Source organism: Maniola jurtina, chromosome 16, assembly GCF_905333055.1.
Source record: "Maniola jurtina chromosome 16, ilManJurt1.1, whole genome shotgun sequence".
Taxonomy (NCBI): Eukaryota; Metazoa; Arthropoda; class Insecta; order Lepidoptera; family Nymphalidae; genus Maniola; species Maniola jurtina.
In genome coordinates, this window is record NC_060044.1 from 11,508,222 (window position 1) to 11,527,645 (window position 19,424).

The 19,424-nt window shown below is 38.4% G+C and overlaps 2 protein-coding genes across 5 annotated transcripts; one reads left to right on the forward strand and one right to left on the reverse strand.

The window, feature by feature from the left end:
• Positions 1 to 446: 446 nt before the first annotated feature.
• LOC123873294 (nuclear RNA export factor 1-like) lies at positions 447 to 18,303 on the reverse strand. Of its 3 annotated transcripts, XM_045918088.1 has the most exons (18): positions 18,009 to 18,303; positions 16,790 to 16,996; positions 15,388 to 15,506; positions 14,729 to 14,854; positions 13,915 to 13,995; positions 13,121 to 13,270; positions 11,948 to 12,089; positions 11,003 to 11,153; positions 9,971 to 10,048; positions 9,721 to 9,816; positions 9,110 to 9,347; positions 8,309 to 8,432; positions 7,684 to 7,900; positions 6,917 to 7,115; positions 6,535 to 6,707; positions 5,379 to 5,579; positions 850 to 968; positions 447 to 673 (listed from the first exon to the last, which is right to left on the reverse strand). In XM_045918088.1, the coding sequence occupies exons 1-18, from the start codon at positions 18,101 to 18,103 to the stop codon at positions 580 to 582; spliced, it is 2,610 nt and encodes an 869-aa protein (XP_045774044.1). In that variant the 5' UTR covers positions 18,104 to 18,303; the 3' UTR covers positions 447 to 579. The 3 variants fall into 3 exon arrangements, with proteins under 3 accessions (XP_045774044.1, XP_045774045.1, XP_045774046.1); XM_045918089.1 differs by lacking the exon at positions 16,790 to 16,996; XM_045918090.1 differs by lacking the exons at positions 16,790 to 16,996; positions 18,009 to 18,303 and adding an exon at positions 17,929 to 18,002.
• LOC123873295 (nuclear valosin-containing protein-like) lies at positions 1,237 to 11,509 on the forward strand. Of its 2 annotated transcripts, XM_045918093.1 has the most exons (3): positions 1,237 to 1,918; positions 10,967 to 10,969; positions 11,377 to 11,509. In XM_045918093.1, exons 1-3 carry the CDS (start codon positions 1,381 to 1,383, stop codon positions 11,445 to 11,447), a joined length of 612 nt encoding a protein of 203 aa, XP_045774049.1. In that variant the 5' UTR covers positions 1,237 to 1,380; the 3' UTR covers positions 11,448 to 11,509. The 2 variants fall into 2 exon arrangements, with proteins under 2 accessions (XP_045774049.1, XP_045774047.1); XM_045918091.1 differs by lacking the exons at positions 10,967 to 10,969; positions 11,377 to 11,509 and having other exon boundaries at positions 1,263 to 4,165.
• Positions 18,304 to 19,424: the final 1,121 nt, after the last annotated feature.

Sequence of the window (19,424 nt, forward strand, 5' to 3'; positions counted from 1 at the left end):
AAGTGCTTTTAAGGAAATGATTTTTGGAAGGAAAATAATTAATAGTGTCTCATGAAAACTGGTAGTGATATTATAGTTGGTTGACTTTTAACGTTCCAATTTTATGGTTACAGTGTACTATAGTACAGTCAGCAACAAAGCTCTAGGTTTGCACCTGCCCATAGTTGCTTGTACTTGGCGGGTGCAAACCTATCTTTGTTGCTGACTATACCCTAATGTACGCGACAGGCAAAGATTAATCTACAATAACTTATAATTTTATTATTATGGTAAGCAAGGTAGATCAGGTATTCGTACCAGACCATGCGCGACTTACTTAACAATCGATTGCCGATTTTATCACTAATAATCGTTCATCGCTAACTCAAAACTAAGTTTAGTGATTTTCATAGATTGAAAATTGGAACCTCTTTTATGATAAAATTGTGATTAAATAAAAGTGACACTAAAGTAAAAGCTTTTTATTTCATAAATTACAACTAGTATTTACAAATTATTCAGGACTGAAATAATAATATTTGTAGAGTCAAGACATATTTAGATATTTAACTATTTCAAAATTCATGAATTCATTATTCTTTAAGTCATTATTTTCTGTAAGTTATCTAACTTAAGAAGCTTCATAAAATATTCAAGGGCGTGCTTCATATGCCAATCTTTTGCTTCCAAACACCTGAAATACAACAATACAAATTTTATTGAATAATAAACTCAGAAATAAAAGCTTTAACTAGGTATATAAGTTTTTTGTAAGTATAGTATAAATATTTCATTAGAAATCATTGAAATATTATGCTGTGTGTGTGCACAAAACAGTAAATAGTTAAAAAATAAAATGAATAAAAGCACCTTTCACTCGGCAATTTTTCTAACTCTGTTATTTTCATGAAAATTTCCACGAGGCGCTCTTTAGTGTCATCGTCTGGAGGTGATTCAAATTTAATATCCAGTACGTTTTTTTTTGGGACCTGAAACAAAATAAAACAAATTAACTAGTTAGTTACTTTTTTTTTTTAAATAATAATAGTAATAATTTGGTCCCCTTTTTAACAACCATACTAGAATAGAATATATTTATTCAAATTAACTTTTGCAAGTGAATTTTTGAATCGTCAAAATAATTTACCACTGGTAAATTACCACTGGTAAATAATTATATGTACTATAGTTTTGCCACTGTTCTTGTGCAAACAAATTTCTTAAAAGTCGCCACGTCTGTAGGAAGCTTTATTTTAACACCATAAGCAAATACATTTTTTAACATGGCAACGAATCGATTGATTCGAAGACGCCGCTGTCAAACATTGCAATTTGCGACGAAGACAGTGTGAATGTGAAATTATTTTTGATTGTAATACTAGTATAAAACGAGCGTAAAACATGAAGAAACACCAAACAAGGCAAAAATCTTTAAACGATCCGATTATAGTGTCGCGGGTGAAAAACTATCTCGCGGAGAACGTGGACAAAACGTTTGTCGATGTGAGTCAAATGGCGCGTTCTCTCAAAGAGCGGTATCGCGAATACAACAACAAAAGCGACAACGTTTTCTGTCAGATGGTGGAGGGCGCGTACAAAGTGGTGTTGCACAGCTACGGGCTCGACGGCCCCTCCACGTCCGAAGGCTCCGAAGAGGAATCCGACTTGGAGTTGCTAGACGAGAACAACAGTGCGATGAACGACCGCTTATTAGCAATGTACAAAAAACGGCCGACGGCCACCCGCCGCGCGACCGACAAGTCGGGCGAGCCCATCGACATACTCAGCAGCGACGAGGACGGCGGCGCAGCGGCCAAGATCCCGAAAATCAACGACCAAATAACCATCACTCCACACATACCCAGTCGCAATGCCAACAGCACGAGCGTGGAGCGCTCGGCGAAACCGCAACAACACCAAAATACGACCGAGAAAAAACGTAAAGCGGAATCAATCAAAAGTGCTATTTCAAAGAAAAAAATGGAATTTGCTGCTGCCAAAAATGTTAAGGTTAGTTTTGAAGACATTGGAGGAATCTCTGAAATTATTACACAGATCTGTGACCTTGTGTTGCACATGAAACACCCTGAAGTTTACACCCAGCTGGGTATAAAGTGCCCCAGAGGAGCACTGTTGCACGGCCCACCGGGTACAGGGAAAACTCTGCTAGCCCATGCAATAGCTGGCAAACTACAATTACCATTAATAGCAGTGCCAGGAACAGAATTAGTGGGCGGTATGTCTGGGGAATCTGAAGAGCGAATAAGGGAGCTGTTTGAGAGGGCTGTATCTATTGCCCCTTGCATTCTGTTCATTGATGAAATAGATGCTGTATGTGGCAATCGAATACATGCTCAAAAAGATATGGAGAAGAGAATGGTCTCTCAGTTACTGGCCAGCTTAGATAGTTTAAGTGAAAACAGTGCCTCCGTATTAGTACTGGCTGCGACAAACAATCCTGATGCTCTAGACCCCGCCTTGCGAAGAGCTGGGAGGCTCGAACAAGAAATCACGTTAGGAATACCTTCATTGAAAGCTAGAAAAGAAATCCTTTCTATACTCTGTAAAAACTTAGCTCTTTCAGATGATGTGGACATGAACACTCTCGCCCAAATAACACCTGGTTTCGTGGGTGCTGACTTACAAGCACTTGTAAACAAAGCCAGCACATATGCTGTCAAAAGGATATTTGCTGAAATAAGACTACAGAGCAAAGCACTGAGTCCTAGTAAAAGTGAGAAGGATACAAAAGCCAATGATGAAACCAGCGCCCTCCCGAATGGAGATAAAGAAAGTGAAGAAAATGTACCTACAGAGCCAAATGCAGATAGTACTGAGGAGAAACCTGCAGAACCAGAGAGCTCGGAGCCTGCCACACAAGATGCTAATGAAAATGGAATCATCTCTAACCATACAGCTAATTCAGCGGACAATAAACCGATGGATCCAGTTGATGAAGTTGTGAGTCTTCTGGAAGACACTATGCCTTACTCAGAAGAAGAGCTGGTAGGTCTTGCAATCAGGCAAGATGACTTTGTAAAAGCACTCAAAACAACCAAGCCTTGTGCTGTCAGAGAGGGTATTGTCACAGTTCCTGATGTCACATGGGACGATGTTGGGTCATTGAATCAAGTACGCAAGGAATTACAGCTAGCTGTGCTAGCTCCTGTTAAATACCCTGAACAACTGAAAAAGCTTGGCTTGGCTGCACCGAGCGGCGTGTTACTCTGTGGTCCACCAGGATGTGGCAAAACATTGCTAGCCAAAGCTGTTGCCAATGAGGCTGGGGTGAACTTCATATCTGTGAAGGGCCCCGAACTACTGAATATGTATGTGGGAGAGAGTGAGCGGGCGGTACGTACTTGCTTTAGACGCGCGCGTAATTCTGCTCCTTGCGTAATATTTTTCGACGAATTCGACGCGCTGTGTCCGAGACGTAGTTCTCATGATAACAATGGAGCTGCTAGAGTAGTGAACCAGTTGCTGACGGAAATGGACGGCATAGAAAGCCGCGAAGGAGTCTTCGTACTGGCTGCTTCTAACCGACCTGATATCATTGACCCAGCTGTATTACGACCGGGCAGATTAGACAGGATAATGTATGTGGGTATGCCAGCAACTGAAGACAGATTTGATATACTACAGAAGATTACAAAAGGAGGCACGCAACCCCAATTAGGCCCAGATGTAGACTTGCAAGTGATTGCCAACTTAACCGAGGGTTACACTGGTGCGGATTTGTCTGGCTTAGTAAGAGCAGCTGCAACTAATGCTTTGACGAGTCATATCGCGAATGGTACACTGGAGGAAGATATATTTGTAACATTTGAAGATTTCAGGGCCGCACTTACAAAATGTAAGCCATCAGTTTCGGCAAAAGAACAGTTGCACTATGAAAAGTTAAGACTCAAGTACGCCGGTGGCAACGACGAGAAAGAGATGGAAATGGAAATAGAGCCCACAAATGAAGAATCTATGGACACAGTGATATAACTAAGAAATGTAGTAATAAGTTAAAGTATTCCATTTTTATCATATCCCATATAAGTGTGTAAAACGGATAGTGCCAATTTGAATGTCATATTGTTTTGAGGCATTAAATGATTTACAATTCTTGAGTTCAAAATACTTTTAGTACACAATCACAATAATGTAAAAGTTTCTTTTATTAAACATTGTGATAATATAATTTTGTCTTTTTATTTTGTAGTTTTTTGTGTGATTGTAAGATAATTTCATGAATCAAATGCAGCAAAATTATGCTTATTGAGGTCAATATGAATTTAACAAGTTCTTTTGAAAGCTAAAATTGGCTTAAAAGGGAATTATATAGGTACCTACTTATACTTATCATAGTAGAATCTTGTAGTTTAATTGAACTTTTCTTTAAAATGGTATACTTACCTACTTTGTAGATTATTTTGGGAAGCCATTTACTTATAAGTTTATGCACTTTCAAATTCAATGATGAATAAAATATTTTGATAACATTGTGCCCTATTTATTTACCTACTTTAAAAATAGTTTTATTTTAATTTTAGGTACATAAAATTAGTACATTAGGTACATTATAATTGTACTTTTTATTGCATACCTTAGTAACATTTAGAGATGAGATTTTATTCTTATTATAAAAATGCTTTAGGCATTTTTGTAGGACCTATTAAATTATTTCTATATAGTAAACATTATTATATTCTATTAAATAAAAGCCAAGATATGTAAAAAGTTTATTTCAATAATAATCATATATTTACACCTTACCTACGGGTCCATATTTCTATTATGGTTTAAATTTTATGGGTATTTCTTGCCATATTGCCTTGTCCTTATAGCGACTACATAGTACATACATACTAAAATAAATCGGTATGATTTTTTTAAATAATTATATAATCCTATATATCCCGCTCCGCCCGCGTGGATTTCGGTTTTTTTTAAATCCCGTAGGAACTCTGATTTTCCGATTTAAAAGTAGCCTATGTCCTTTCCCGGGATATATCCCAAGTCTGTACAAAATTTCATTTAAATTGGTTCAGCAGTTGGGCCGTGAAAACGTAGCAGACAGACAGACAGACACACTTTCGATTTATAATAGTAAGTACTAGCGTATGCTCGCTACTTTGTCCGCGTTGACTACAAATTTCAAACCCCTATTTTACCCCCTTAGGGGTTGAATTAACTCATAATAATAGCTATCTGCATGCCAAACAGCCCGCTCCGTCCAGTAGTTTGAGCTGTGCGTTGATAGAGGAGTCAATCAGCTTTTCCGATTATATTATTTAGATAATATTGGTAATGATAACCACCATTCCACCGGTTCGGAAAGCAAATCCTACTGAGAAGAGTCGCGAAGAAACTTCGAAATCTAAAGTCGTGAAACAAAATTAAAAACTTACCGAGAGCATCTGGAAGGCCCTTTTAGAAAACTCATGGGTGGGCTTGTCCCAGTACAGCATTTCATTGTATATTTTGTATTCGCTTCCGTTTTTGGTGTGCAAATGTATGGTGCGAGTGAACGCTAGTAGGGTTTCGTCTTCGGCCAACGATTCGGCGGTTAGTTTGAGGATGCCGTTTATACGGACGACGGTTGATGATTCCTGTGCCAAATTGGGGGTAAATTACAGGCATATCTGAGTTGGTATTGCAGGAGTGGAGAGGTGCGGGAGGGGTGTGATGACGTGACGCAGAGCTCAGTGATTGGTCAACTTGTTACCACTGTCACCCTCCCGCACCACTACCGCAGGAGCCTGCTCAGTTATGCGCTATAACTATCACGCGGCAGGTCGAGATGGCAATCAGAGTATGAGGCGGGGGGACGCCTCGCACACCCGCACTGTCCCGCACCGGGCTAGCACGGGTGTGCAGGGCGTTCTCACCCCAATTGCCATCTCTACCTGTCACGTACTACTTAGATTATAGACAGGACAGGTCACATGGTTATTTATATAAATGTAGCGGTTACAACTTAGTGGATAAGGCTTCGGCTACCAACCTCCTAGTCGGGGTGGGGTCCGGGGTTCGATACCCGGCACGCACTTCAAATTTTTCGGAGTTATGTATCAAGTCAAGCAATTATACATATCACTTGCTTTAAAGGTGAAGGAAAACCTCGTGAAAAAAGGCGTTAAGGTGCAAGAGACGGGTCTGCCCGCGAAATTAAAATTTAATTTGGTTTTTCGCAATTTGTAAATTAATACGACAAAGTAAGCTTATGGCATTCTAATTCCGCCGATGGCAGTATCATCTTCACAGGATTACATAAAAATCTTTACTTAAAAGTGTTCAGTTTAAGAAATTAGTCAAAATAATGAGTTTGACATGAGTTACTCACAAATTAGTCGATACTATAGCTAATTTCTTAAACTGGACCCTTTCAAGTAATGACTTTTATATAAACCTGTGAGGATGATACTGCCATTGGCGCAATTCAAGTGCTATAAGCCTACTTTGTCGTATTAGTTTACAAATGGCAAAAAACTAAATTAAATTTCGCGGGCAGACCCGTCTCATGCCCCTTAAAACCTCGGCATAACAACACCCAGTATAACTCACGCTGTGGAACATAACATCGACAGTGAAGGTGGCCGGGTCGTGCTGTATATTGGGCCACTTCTTCAACAGTTTGACGATGCTGCTCGCGCCGTGCACCTCGTCACAATCGCCTTCCAGCAACACTCGACTCTTGATTAGGAGGTTCCGCGCGTCTTTGAATGTTGGGTCGTGACCTGAAACATACTTTTTTAATAAGTTAAAGAAGCCAGAACCAAGCAGGAATGTGAGAAGCACAGATTTTACCAGTTTTATTACCTATACTTTTGAGTGACATTGACAAATCCAACATGATAAAAAATTACATCTTATGCAATAAGACAGTAATTTAGGGTTGAATTGGGTCATCTTTTTTGAACGATCAGTCTAGAATCTAGATACTCACGCATTCTGTTCCTATAAGTGATGGTCATAACAGCTTTGTCGGAATACATCGACTGTATGTCTGCCCTGTCCTCACGCGGTAACTCCAACAAGGGAAAGAATATTTCTAGAAACTTCTCCACTACCACCATCGCGTCGGGTGGGCAGTAGTTTCTTTGGAAATTAGGCATTTCACCCTTGAGAACTATTGGTATATCGTCCTGAAAAAGAAACTGGGCTTAACGGAAAATTCTACTCAATCCACGGAAAGAAATTAGTACGGAAAATATTTGCTCGTTTGTTGGTCTTTCAAAATGCGCTAGCGCCTACTGACTTGTTGTCTTTGTCATTTGTGTGGGATTACGTAACAGAAAAAGTGTTACCTTCTCCCCGTGGAATAGGATTTAGACTTGCCTTTACACAAGTTTAAAAAATCTATTAAAAGTATCTATGCTCCTGAAAAAAGCTTATTATACAATCGAAGATTATGTAAATGACAAAAAAGCTTGGAGTTGACTCGCTCCAGCAATACACGGGGCTGCAATTGCTTGTACAGTATGGCATATTATTGAATATTAGTAATAAATTGAATACTTGAAAAGAGCAACCGCCGAGTTTCTTGCTGGTTCTTCTCGGTAGGAACGGCAATCCGAACCAGTGGTAGATTATTTTGACGATTCAAAAGCACTTGTAAAAGTTTAATTGAATAAAAATATTTTGAATTTGAATTTGAATCACTTCAGAGGTGGCTGCCTGCATTGCAAAGGCTTGACGCTATGATATACTCACCAGTTCCCTCAAAGTGGGGTATATAGTCTTCATGACGGTGACGTAACGTTCAGGATCCGTGTAGTCCGTGCAGAGCGGGTTTCCTTCCAGATGCAGTCGCTTTAGAGGCAGTTGTCGGCATTGCAGCAACGGCTTTATATTTTCTATACAATTGTGCGAGAGATCGAGGGTCCTTAGTCGAGGTGTTGTCAATTCTAAGTTGAAACCTTCGAGTGATCTGTTAAATTAAAATGAATACAAGTAATTATTTTAAATGATTATATAGACTTCACTAAACTTCTAGTGACCTTATTAATCCTTATACATGTCTGAGAATTTACTTTGAGGAGATCCCCAATGTGATGCAAAAAATATATTTTGCGAGGTAAATGATAGCTACAACAATTCATATACTAACCCTTTGTCTTAAACTCATAAATCGTGTACATTACACAGTGTGCTAAAATCAAGAAAATCCCACTCTGTTGGTTAGTTGGGATAGCATAAGTCAAAAAAAATGACAAAATTTAAAAATATCCGACACTTGGACATTTTATATTTAGCATCGCATATTTACAACGTTTCTAGCAAATAAATAACTACTTATTCATTTAAGGTGATCAAAGTACGAAAAATTTTAACTCACGTGATCTTATTATGAGACAAATTGAGTTCGGTGAGATATTCCCAAACCACATCGCTTTGTATCCGTACTATCTCGTCTTGGTTCCAGGACCGATTCAGCGGGAAGTAAATGAAATGGCTTATATCTGGAACAACCCACATTTTTCAAATCACAATCATAGCATTGTTATAGTTTGGTTGTTTAGTTGAAATTCGAATCCCGACAGGAGCTTGGAATTTTCTAATTTCTAAATTTCTGGTTTGATCTGGTGGGAGGTTTCGGCCGTGGCTAGTTACCACTCTATCGGCAAAGCCGTGCCGCCAAGCGATTTAGCGTTCCGGTACGATGCCGCGTAGAAACCAAAGGAGTATTGGTTTAATGAAAACTGACATATGCTTTCATGTTAACCCGCTTTTATCTTAGACTGCATCATCACTTACCACCAAGTGAGATTGCAGTCAAGGGCTAACTTGTATTTGAATAATAAATCTTTCTATTGTAATGGTCGAGTGTACATCATTTTGTCCCATACAATTTTTTGATGAAACTAGCTTGATACCCGCGACTTCGTTCGCGTGGATTTAGGTTTTTCGAAATCCCGTGGGAACTCTTTGATTTTCCGGGATAAAAAGTAGCCTATGTGCTAATCCAGGATATTATCTATCTCCATTCCGAATTTCAGCCAAATCCGTCCAGTAGTTATTGCGTGAAGGAGTAACAAACATACACACACACACACACACACACACACACACACACACACACACACACATACATACAAACTTTCTCCTTTATAATATTAGTCTGATAAATAAACCTTACCATATTTAAGCGTAAACTCGCTCAAATCCAACACCCGCTCGCCATCATAGTTCATAGCAATACGTCTCTTGATCACAGCTCGCGGGTTGAAATCCAGCTTTTTAATAGAGATATTGCTAAGGGATATAGAGATCTTTAGTTCCACATCGTCTTTGCGCATCACGAAGCCGAGCCAATGTATCGTTAGCAGCGCGCCTCGGCAACGAATTACGAAGAATTTGCACTCTTTTGAGTTGAACTAAAAAAAAAAACGCATCGAACTAAGAACTCCTTTCAAGAATTTCAGGTTTGCGCTTTCTTAAGGAGCATGAGACGGACCTGCCCGCAAAATTCAAATTTAATCTGGTTTTTCGCAATTTGTAAACTAATACGACAGCGTAGGCTTATGGCATTTTAATTGCGACAATTTCAGTATCATCCTCACAGGTTTATATAAAAATCTTTACTTCAAAAGGTCCAGTTTAAGAAATTAGTTCTAGTATCGACTAATTTGTGACAATAGTCGATACTAGAACTGAAGGATTCAACTGTAGATTCCTTGCATATCACTTCCGCGAAGTTACTTTAGTCCGCCTACTTTCATCCAATAAGAAAGATAATTCTAAGCTCACCTCTATAAATAAAGGAACAAAACTTTTTCCTTTTAAATTATCAAGCATCGTATCCAGTACATCTTCTTTTGCCCAAGATGGCGGGTATCCTTTTACCTAAAATAATTTCCAAATTCGTTAACATGTCGTTGAAAAACTTAACATGCCCTTGAAGTTTTTACTCATCCTTAAATGCGTCTAAACATGGTTTCACTTTAAAAAAATTAGTTATCTAACATATTTTATAACTGTCCGAGCATATAAAACTTACTGCGATCATAAAATAAGCATTATCTTTCTCCGTGGCGTATATTTCCTCCATTTGCTCTTGTTCCATCATCATGACAGTCTGAAAAAACACAAAAATAAGAATGGGTCAAGTCGTGAAATAGGGTTCCGTAAGCATGCTAGTTACAAAAAAAAATACTATTAAATTAAACAATTATTATTATTTACTAGATACCCGCAATTACATAAATTTGAGTTTAGGTTTTTCAGAAATCCTATGGGAATTTTTTATTTTTCGGAATGCAAGCTTTCTTCGTACCAAGTAGATGAAATCCGCGAATTCATCCACGTGGATTTAGGTTGTTAAGAATCCTGTGCGAACTCTTTGATTTTGCGGGGCAAAAATGCTCCCGTCCATAATTGCTTGTACTGGCAGGTGCAAACCTAGTTTTGTTGCTGACTGTACCTACTAAGGATACTAAGGATATCCATACTATACTAATAAATAAAATTGAAGTATCTGTCTGTAATTTCGAAATAACTACCTCATATTAAGCTCATATTATGGTTACCATAACTGAATCACACGTTTTTAAAATTTTTGTCTGTCTATCTGTCTGTTTGAACGGGCTAATCTTCGGAACGGCTGAACTGATTTTGACGGGATTTTCAAAGACAAGTAGACGATTGACCAGGGAGTAACATAGGCTACTTTTTTAACCGCCTTTCAAAACGGGAGTTGTGTTTTCTACCTATGTACATTGAAATCTCTGAGATTTCTAAACCGATTTGCGTAATTTTGTTTTATCGAAAAAGGAACTTTGCGACATTGTTACATAATACAATTGGATTATAACTGTTCAATCCAGATGCTGCAGGGGACCTGACCACCAAAACTGATGGGATTTAGAAACGGGACGGGCGAGCTACGGGCTTTAGACGGGCTATTACGGATAGGCTACTTTTGTCCTGGGAAATCAAAAGTTCCCACGGGATTTTTAGAAACCTAAATCCACGTAGGCAAAGCTGCAGGCATCAGCTAGTATGGGATATGGATCTCAAAGTAAATACAAACCTTCGAAGTTCTGACGGTGACAGTTTTCTTGGCAACTACCTGTTGCTTCCACGGCCAAACTGGCAGAAACTTGATGACGGTTTCGTCCGTGCTGTTTACTATTTCCTCGTTGTCATGTACTGGGACATCTTTTTTAATTTCTACAACTTCCCTGCAAGGTATTAGAAGCATTCTTTTTTTTCTCTCTCTCTCTCGTTAGGCTTTACACAGATTAGCCAATGTCAAGTTTGTAGTTATTTACAAGTTAGGGAAACTATATAAGTATGGACACCGAATTCGCGCCAGCAAACGCCAACACAGACGAAGTACCTAAGCATCCTTTACTACGCTGATTTTAGAGTGCACTTGTATTAGAATATTTCACACCAAGTGAGAAATGTATAAACATGATAGTATTAGCAATAGCAATAGAAAAATGTTAATTTCAGTTTATGAAATCATATAATGAATTTTATAATTTATTTTAAAGATTTCATTTTATCTGTTCTAAAAATATTAGAAACACACGAAGCTAAGTTTTTCAAAATGGGACGCCTTTACATAAAAATGCTTATACAATGGGGTAAAAATATAGTAGTATAGCGTGATAGCTACACCTTTATAATATGTACTTGTGTGTCTATGTCTTAATGCGCGATTACTTTGCATAGTTCTACTGCGCATGCGTGAGTATAGTTCTAGGCGGCTCCACCACGGCACAGGCGCGCATGGCGTGACCATCGTGCACTTTACATCAGCGAGCGCCGTTTCCCCGCCTGATCATATACAGTCAGCAATAAAGCTAGCTTTGCACCCGTCCATGTCACTTGTACTGACGAGTGCAAAACTAGCTTTGTTGCTGACTGTACTTACGAGCCTAATTTTAGTTTTTTGAGACCCTTGGGGTCATTAAAGACTTTGTTGTTTGGCATTGTTGCACCCACAAACCCCATAGTATTTTTTTACCTAACATCTTGGTCCTTGCTCAAACTGAGGTTGATGGTGAGCTTAGGCTTCTTCGGTTGCGCGAGAGGTCCTAGCCTTTCGAAAGCGCTGAGTCGCTTCTGACCTTGTTCCAGCATGTCTGGGGATTCGGAGCCTTCACGGTCTGGAATCAAAAAAAAAACATTGATAAAGGACGCCTGACAGAAACGAAGTTTCACACATCATTCGCTGGAAATAATTTGGGCCGGTTCCATCCGATTTGATCCGGTCTAGTCCAGTTTAAACCAATCCTTTTTATTGTAATTATTACATTGTAATAGGCTTGCAATTGACGACAATAATGCCTAAGAAACACAGCAATGATGAGGTCAGGTTGAAACGCGCTTGCCTGGAAAATGCCTATTCACTCTTGCCATGAAGGTCAAATTCAGTCATTCAGTAGTTTGTAGTCTTCATTTAAGACGCGCACCTATATCACCTGTGTATTTATTTATTCAGATACAAGTTAGCCCTTGACTGCAATCTGACCTGGTGGTAAGTGATGATGCAGTCTAAGATGAAAGTGGGCTAATATGGAAGGGGTATGGCACTTTTCATTAAACCCATACTTCTTTAGTCACTACACGGCATCGTACCTGAACGCTAAATCGCTTGGCGACACGGCTATACCAGTGGGGTGGTAACTAGCCACGGCCGAAACCTCCAGGCCAGACCAGAAGAAATTATGAAATTCCAAACCCTTGCCGGGAATCGAACCCGGGACCTCCCACTAATAAGACTACAGCGCTTACCACTGCACCAGGAAGACCGTCATCGGTCGTCAATATCTATTTCTATTTTACTTATATTTAGTGCTAGAGGATGCCCGCGACTTCTTCTGCGTGGATTTCGGTTTTTAAAGATCCCAAAGGAACTATTTGATTTTCCGGGATAAAAAGTTGCCTATGTCAATTGTAGGGACGCAAGCTACCTCGGTTCCAAACATGCAAATCGGTTAAGCGGGTGGGTATTTAAGAAATCCCGTGGGAACTCTTTGATTTTCGGGATAAAAAGTAGCCTATGTCCATCCCCGGGATATAAGCTAACTCTGTATCTTTCGTCAAAATCGGTTAAACCGTTGGGCCGTGAAAAGGTAGCAGACAGCAGACAGGCACACTTTCGCCTTTATAATATTAGTGTGATCATTGCTCCTACCTTCATTATTTGTCGGAGAATATACTTGGCGTTGGCCCTTGTCGGCCTTGGCAGTTTTGACAGACATATTTTGTGCCTCGTATCCAGGAACGGGTTGCTCCAACGGCGTTTTTCTGTCCCATCGTGATACCGGCGGGTTATTCGGAAACGCTAGAAACATAAAATTCAAATAGATTTGTTTCATGTGCCAGCAGAATTCTTTCTTTAGCATCGTATGGCATTCTTTAGCATCGTAGAGACATGACCCTCAGCAATGAAGGGTCATTGCTGAGGGTCATGTCTCCTTTCCATTAATCACATAATGGCAGGAGTTCTCTTGGGATAATAATGCGGTTGGTTCCGAGATCCTTCTGCATACCAGGCACTAAGAGAACGAAATTTCGATTCTTAGGTTTTTACAGTTATTATCAGATGGTAGTGATAATGGGACCGACGGCGTAACGTGCACGGAGGCACGGCGGAAACGAAATACGGACCACCAAAGTCGGTCACCCATCCAGTTACCGACATGGGTCAACGTTGCTTAACAACCGCAATCGATTGATATGCGTTGTCACAATTAGGCCACCACGTCCATTGAAGCAGAATAATGTTGAATTAATTAATTTCAGCTTAGTAGATTTAGTGCTTCACATAGTGTCTGAAAATTTTAAATTTGCGTGTCCAAACATTAATAATATCCAAAAGATATTCGTCGAAAACACTTTCTGCCAGGACTACGTCATCGTTAAAAATCGTCATTCGTCATCAAAAAAACGCTTATAAATTATGTTTCTAATGTATCTTTTTTTCACCTTTCTGTGGTTCGATGGCGCCAATTTTATTTTGATGAATCAAAAAAGTTTTCGGGATACCTGCTGGAAGCCTGTTAGACCCTGAAAAAAAAAATGCAATTTACTTATGAATGCTCCATGGAATCTAAAAGTGTGTTTACAGTGTACGCTGTATTTGAGAACGCAACGAGAGAGCAGGGATCAACGTTTTTAAGATTTATTTTATTCAGTTACAAGATAGCCCTTGACTGTAATCTCACCTGGTGGTAAGTGATAATGCAGTCTAAGATGGAAGCAGGCTAACATGGAAGGGATGTGGCAGTTTTTTTATTAAACCTATACCCCATAAAATTCCAAATCCTAACTATAAACACAAACGCGCCTACACACACACACACACACACACACACACGCGCACGCACGCACGCACCCACACACACACGCACGCACGCACGCACGCACGCAAGCACGCACGCACGCAAGCACTCACACACACACACACACACACACACACACACACACACGCACACACACGCACACACACACACACACACACACACACGCACACACACACACGATAACATGATACTGTATTGTTATGGAAGAGCGGTGTCTTATGACACAGAGGTAGTTCTTCTACTCAATACAATAGAAGGCTCCAACCTCCTACAGATGATTGTTAACAAAGTTACCGAAAATAAACAATTTTGAAATCCCTTAGTAATTCCGAGGCTTATATTGAAGAGTCGTCGTGGTCGTCATTTACCACGACATCAAAAGCGTCAGAATACTGTGTCTCACCTTATACTTTGGTATGGGTAGCGTTATATTTTACCTTGATCGTCGCTAAACATATTTATCTGTTCATTCATGTTTTGTCGAATGTTTTCTCTGACAACTTCTCTAATATCAGAAGACAGACCTTCAAGAAGTTCTTGATTTGCCTTTTTTCTGGATTCCTCTGAAATATTTGATAAGTGTGTGTGATTTAAGTAGTCTATTACTGCACATTGTGAGTTATATTCAACCATATAAATATAGGATCACTTTGCTGTCTGTCTGTCAAGAAAACCTATAAGGTACTTCCTGGTAACCTAGGGTCATGACATTTGGCAGGTCTTATAGAACAAGTAAAGGAAAAATCCAAAAACCGTGAATTTGTGGTAATATCACAAAAATAAATGAAAATGACGTGTTCATGAAAAAATTAATTTAGTAAATCACATATAGGTGGCGCTACATCTTGTACGATGGTACGGAACCCTTTGTGTGGGAGCACGACTCGCACTTGACTTGTTTTTAGGGTTCCGTACCTCAAAAGGAAAAATGGAACCCTTATAGGATTACTTCGTTGTCTGTCTGTCTGTCTGTCTGTCCGTCGTCCGTTTACTAATAAAACACACAAAAATGTGTCACACACATAAATTATTAATTCATTTATCTCATCCAAATTACCTAGCAGCACAGGAGTATACATAAAAAATATTTGAGTACCTGGTGTAAGTTGATTTGATGACTCGGAAAGCCTTGTTTGTAGTTTCTTAGCGTATTTTTCTTGTAATTTCGTTTGAAAACTTTGTTCACTTTGTATGAATGTATTTTTGAATGTATTTCTAAAAGTAATAAACATCAAATTAATATTTAAATAGCAACTACTTAACTCGTCTTGGGAATGGTCAAATAAAATCCCATCTTACATAATAAAAGTATAAATTAAAAATTTATAAAACCCCCAACAAGTGAAGGTTACAGTAACTAGAAAAGAGCTGATAACTTTCAAACGGCTAGACCGATTTTCTTGGATTATAGCTAAGAACACTCTCGATCAAGCCACCTTTCAAACAAAAAAAAAACTAAATTAAAATCGATTCATTAGTTTAGGAGTTATGATGCCACAGACAGATACACAGATACACGGATACATAGACATACATGTCAAACTTCTAACACTCCTCTTTTTAGATTGGGGCTTAAAAAGTAAAGCTATTTGAAAGTAAATTATATAAGCTATTTGAAAACAGAACAAACAAACTTAACCTCTTGAAAATGTATAAAATATATTATTATTATTAACACTCCATTGACCTTTTAAATTTCATATATAGAGTGCCTGAGCCAAGTAGTACAGATACCTGAATATGTTATGTGGTTCATACAACACGAGACAAGACACAAGTGTTACTAAATTGTCTCACCACTGTGAGTCCTCATACATACAGATTGTAACTAGAATGCTAGCAAAAACGAAGGGCAGCAAAAACAAACTGATGATTACTGATAAGATGCCACAAAAAACATGATGAAAATTTTAAAATATCCTGTATCTTTTAAATGTTTACAATATTGCAAATAAAGCATCTGACGTTTGAGTAAATAACGAACGTTGCGTAAATAGACCCCTCGGAGTCAATGCCGCGTCGTAGGTGGGGCATTGACTCGAGTTTTGCATGGTATACATTGCTGGTATGAAAAATACTAAATCACTATAATTGCAGGGTAAGGCAAATGGTTATTGGCATTGTATTGCGCTTAGGAAGTATATAATAGAGCGAAGTCTTCGCTAGCGTTCTGGACACACCCTGTATATGACCTCCCAGGGATAAGATTATGTATCAGATCAGACTGTGACTGAATGGCGTGGCCCAGTTGGGAAACGAAAGAGAGGTAGACCTGTAGAAAGCTGGGAAAATGAAATTAAAGAAACGGGAGGTATAAACTGGAAAAAAAGGCTCTAAACAGGAAGACCTGGAAAAATCTGGAGGAGGCCTTTACTCAATGAGGTCCTTAAAATTAAAATAAAAATTATTTGTTTTGTCAACCAATTCTTTGTTTAGTAATTTATTAAGGTTAAATATAAGGCTTTTTTATTTTATTTTTTTATCAGATCATAACTTACATCTTATTATCCTCTCCTATAATTTGTTTACAATTGCTAGTTTGGGTATTGAAACAGTCATCGTTTAGTTCAACCACTTCATTATCAGTATTTAAATTACATGTATTGGTGTTTGTATTTTGATTTGTATCAAAAACTTTTAGCTTCTTACGCTTTTTACCCTTGTACTTTTTTGGCTTCCTTACCGTATTTTCAAATGTGACCACCCTGAAATGTTTATTTTATTTACTTAATAAAAGCATTATATTTGTAATGCACACATGAAAATATGCTTTAAATGTACCTAAATACACTTTATAAAGAGGTAAAGTTTGTCTGTAGTGTTATCAGAGTAAATGAAGTTATTTCACAATTTCTAGGAAGTAAGTACCTACCATACCCAGTCACACCCAGTTCAATGTTTATTTTACTTGTTTGGTCATAAGTAAAGATAAAGTTATTTGGCTCAGCAACAAATGTAACATAAATGTAACTCTACTTTAGTTATAATAACAAACACTACTATAAGGAGGTATATATATACTTAAATATTTTATTAGCTTTTAAAATAAAAATATTTTTAAATAAAGGATTATTGTTGTTAAACTACTTAGTATGAACTTGCTAAAGAATATATCACACATTTTACAAGTAAATAAATAAAAATTACATTTCAATCTGAGAGACATTACATTTTCAGAAAAAGCTTTCACGCTCATCTCTAAAACAAGTAATAACTTAATAAGGTACATATATTGTGTAAGAATATATTATTCCTATTGTTTTAACACTAGCTCATTGCCACCAACAAGACAATTTGATCAGCTGATGCAATCCAACTGAACAACTCAGAGAGGTACCCTTCATAAAGATGCATACTTTTTACTGGTAGACCAACTTGGTTCTACTGGTGTCCTACTGAAATGGTGCCTGAAGATGTCTATTCATTTTTGATTAAAAGGTAGGTACCTACCCACCTTCAAATCAACACTGATTAGGCATCTTCTAGACAATCACATTTCACCTTAAACTGCATCTTGATTACCATAAGGTGTGTTCAGTTGTTAAATTGCTAGTCTTATTAAAAGAGTAAAAGGTGGAGCTGCTTTGGTTACAAATACCTATTATTCTATTTCCTGGTTCTTTTCAAATCGGCTTACCTTACAGGTTCTTTTAAAAGTTACATCTCTCCTATTGTAAATGACTCTATGGTTTGAATAAGCCAGCGTTTAAAACTTACGCTATATTTTGTCCTAGAACTCTCGGTGTTTCAAGTTCATCCAAAGTGTTTTCAGTTGTGATTGTATTCCCTTCGGTTGGATTTTCATCCGACATTGAACACAAGCTTCTGCGATATTTGAGTTTATGAAAGTGCTGGATTCAGAACGGAATTTATTATTGTTTATCACCAAATCACGCTTTCTTCAATTATGATAAAATCCAAACCGAAATGTTAATTTTGAGGTGATTTTGATTTCTTTGGGTGCCTCTGTAGTCTGTTTTGAAAAATTCATTTTGTTATGACATTCACGTGACATTGACAGCTAGCAACTTCACAGATTAGCATGTGACACTTGACAGATGTGTGACAGTGCCATAATATTTTTTTTTCTTTCTTTAAATCTGGCTTTACTCTGATTAGCCAATGTCAAGTTTGTGATATTTTCAAGTTATTGAATTTATACAAGTATGGACTCCGTCTGCGCCGGCGCCCGCCGACATACGCGCGGCGCCCCTATGGAGCGCTTTCCAGTCAGTTCCACCACCAAAAAACACCAACTAACACAAAAACCAGCCACTCTTAACAAAAAAAAAACACTCCAAACAAGCACAGCACGCGCGCCAGCAAACGCCATCACAGACGAAGTCCCTGCCATTATATTTAACGTTAGATAGGTACCTACCCTACCATAGACTTACGAATTTTTCGTGTACCCTACTATAAATTAAATCTACGTAAAAAGCGGGAAAAGCCATGGAAAAACGGATACCATAACCACAGAACATTGAATATTAAGTCCAGAATTTATGAGCACTTTGAGCCGATCTCTTCGGGCGTAGCTTAGGCACAGGTTTGTGGTGTAGGTAACTACCTTGGTAGTTGGTACCTATTTTGAAGAACGTCGTAGAATATCAACCAAGTCATCTTAAAAAATCGGTATTATGCGAATCGGACTTGCATACGAAGGGTTCCGTACTTAAATAGTTTCCTACCATGGTAAGTATAAGTACAACAAATTACATTTTTTAATGTTTTTTGTGTTGTACTTAGCCAGGAATTCACGGTTTTCAGATTTTTCCCTTGACATTGCTACCTACCAAGGAAGCACCTAACTACTACCCTTGATTATTATAGAAGAGAGCCACTGCTTATTCTGAGGTCGGTACAGTCTGAAAGGAAACCCATTGACGTATAAGAGAGGAAACCCGTGTTCAGTAGTGAGTCGACTACGAGTTGATTATGATGTTATGATTTATAGGGTTACGTACCCGAAGGGTGCCAATGGGACCTTATTACCTACTACGAGTATAAGCCTCCGCTGTCTGTCCGACCGTCCATCTGTCAGTGGGCTGTATCTTGTGAACCGTTGTAGTAGAGAGATGATTTTTATTTCTTAAATAAAAAAAGATTCCGACGTATTGAGTACCTCTCCCT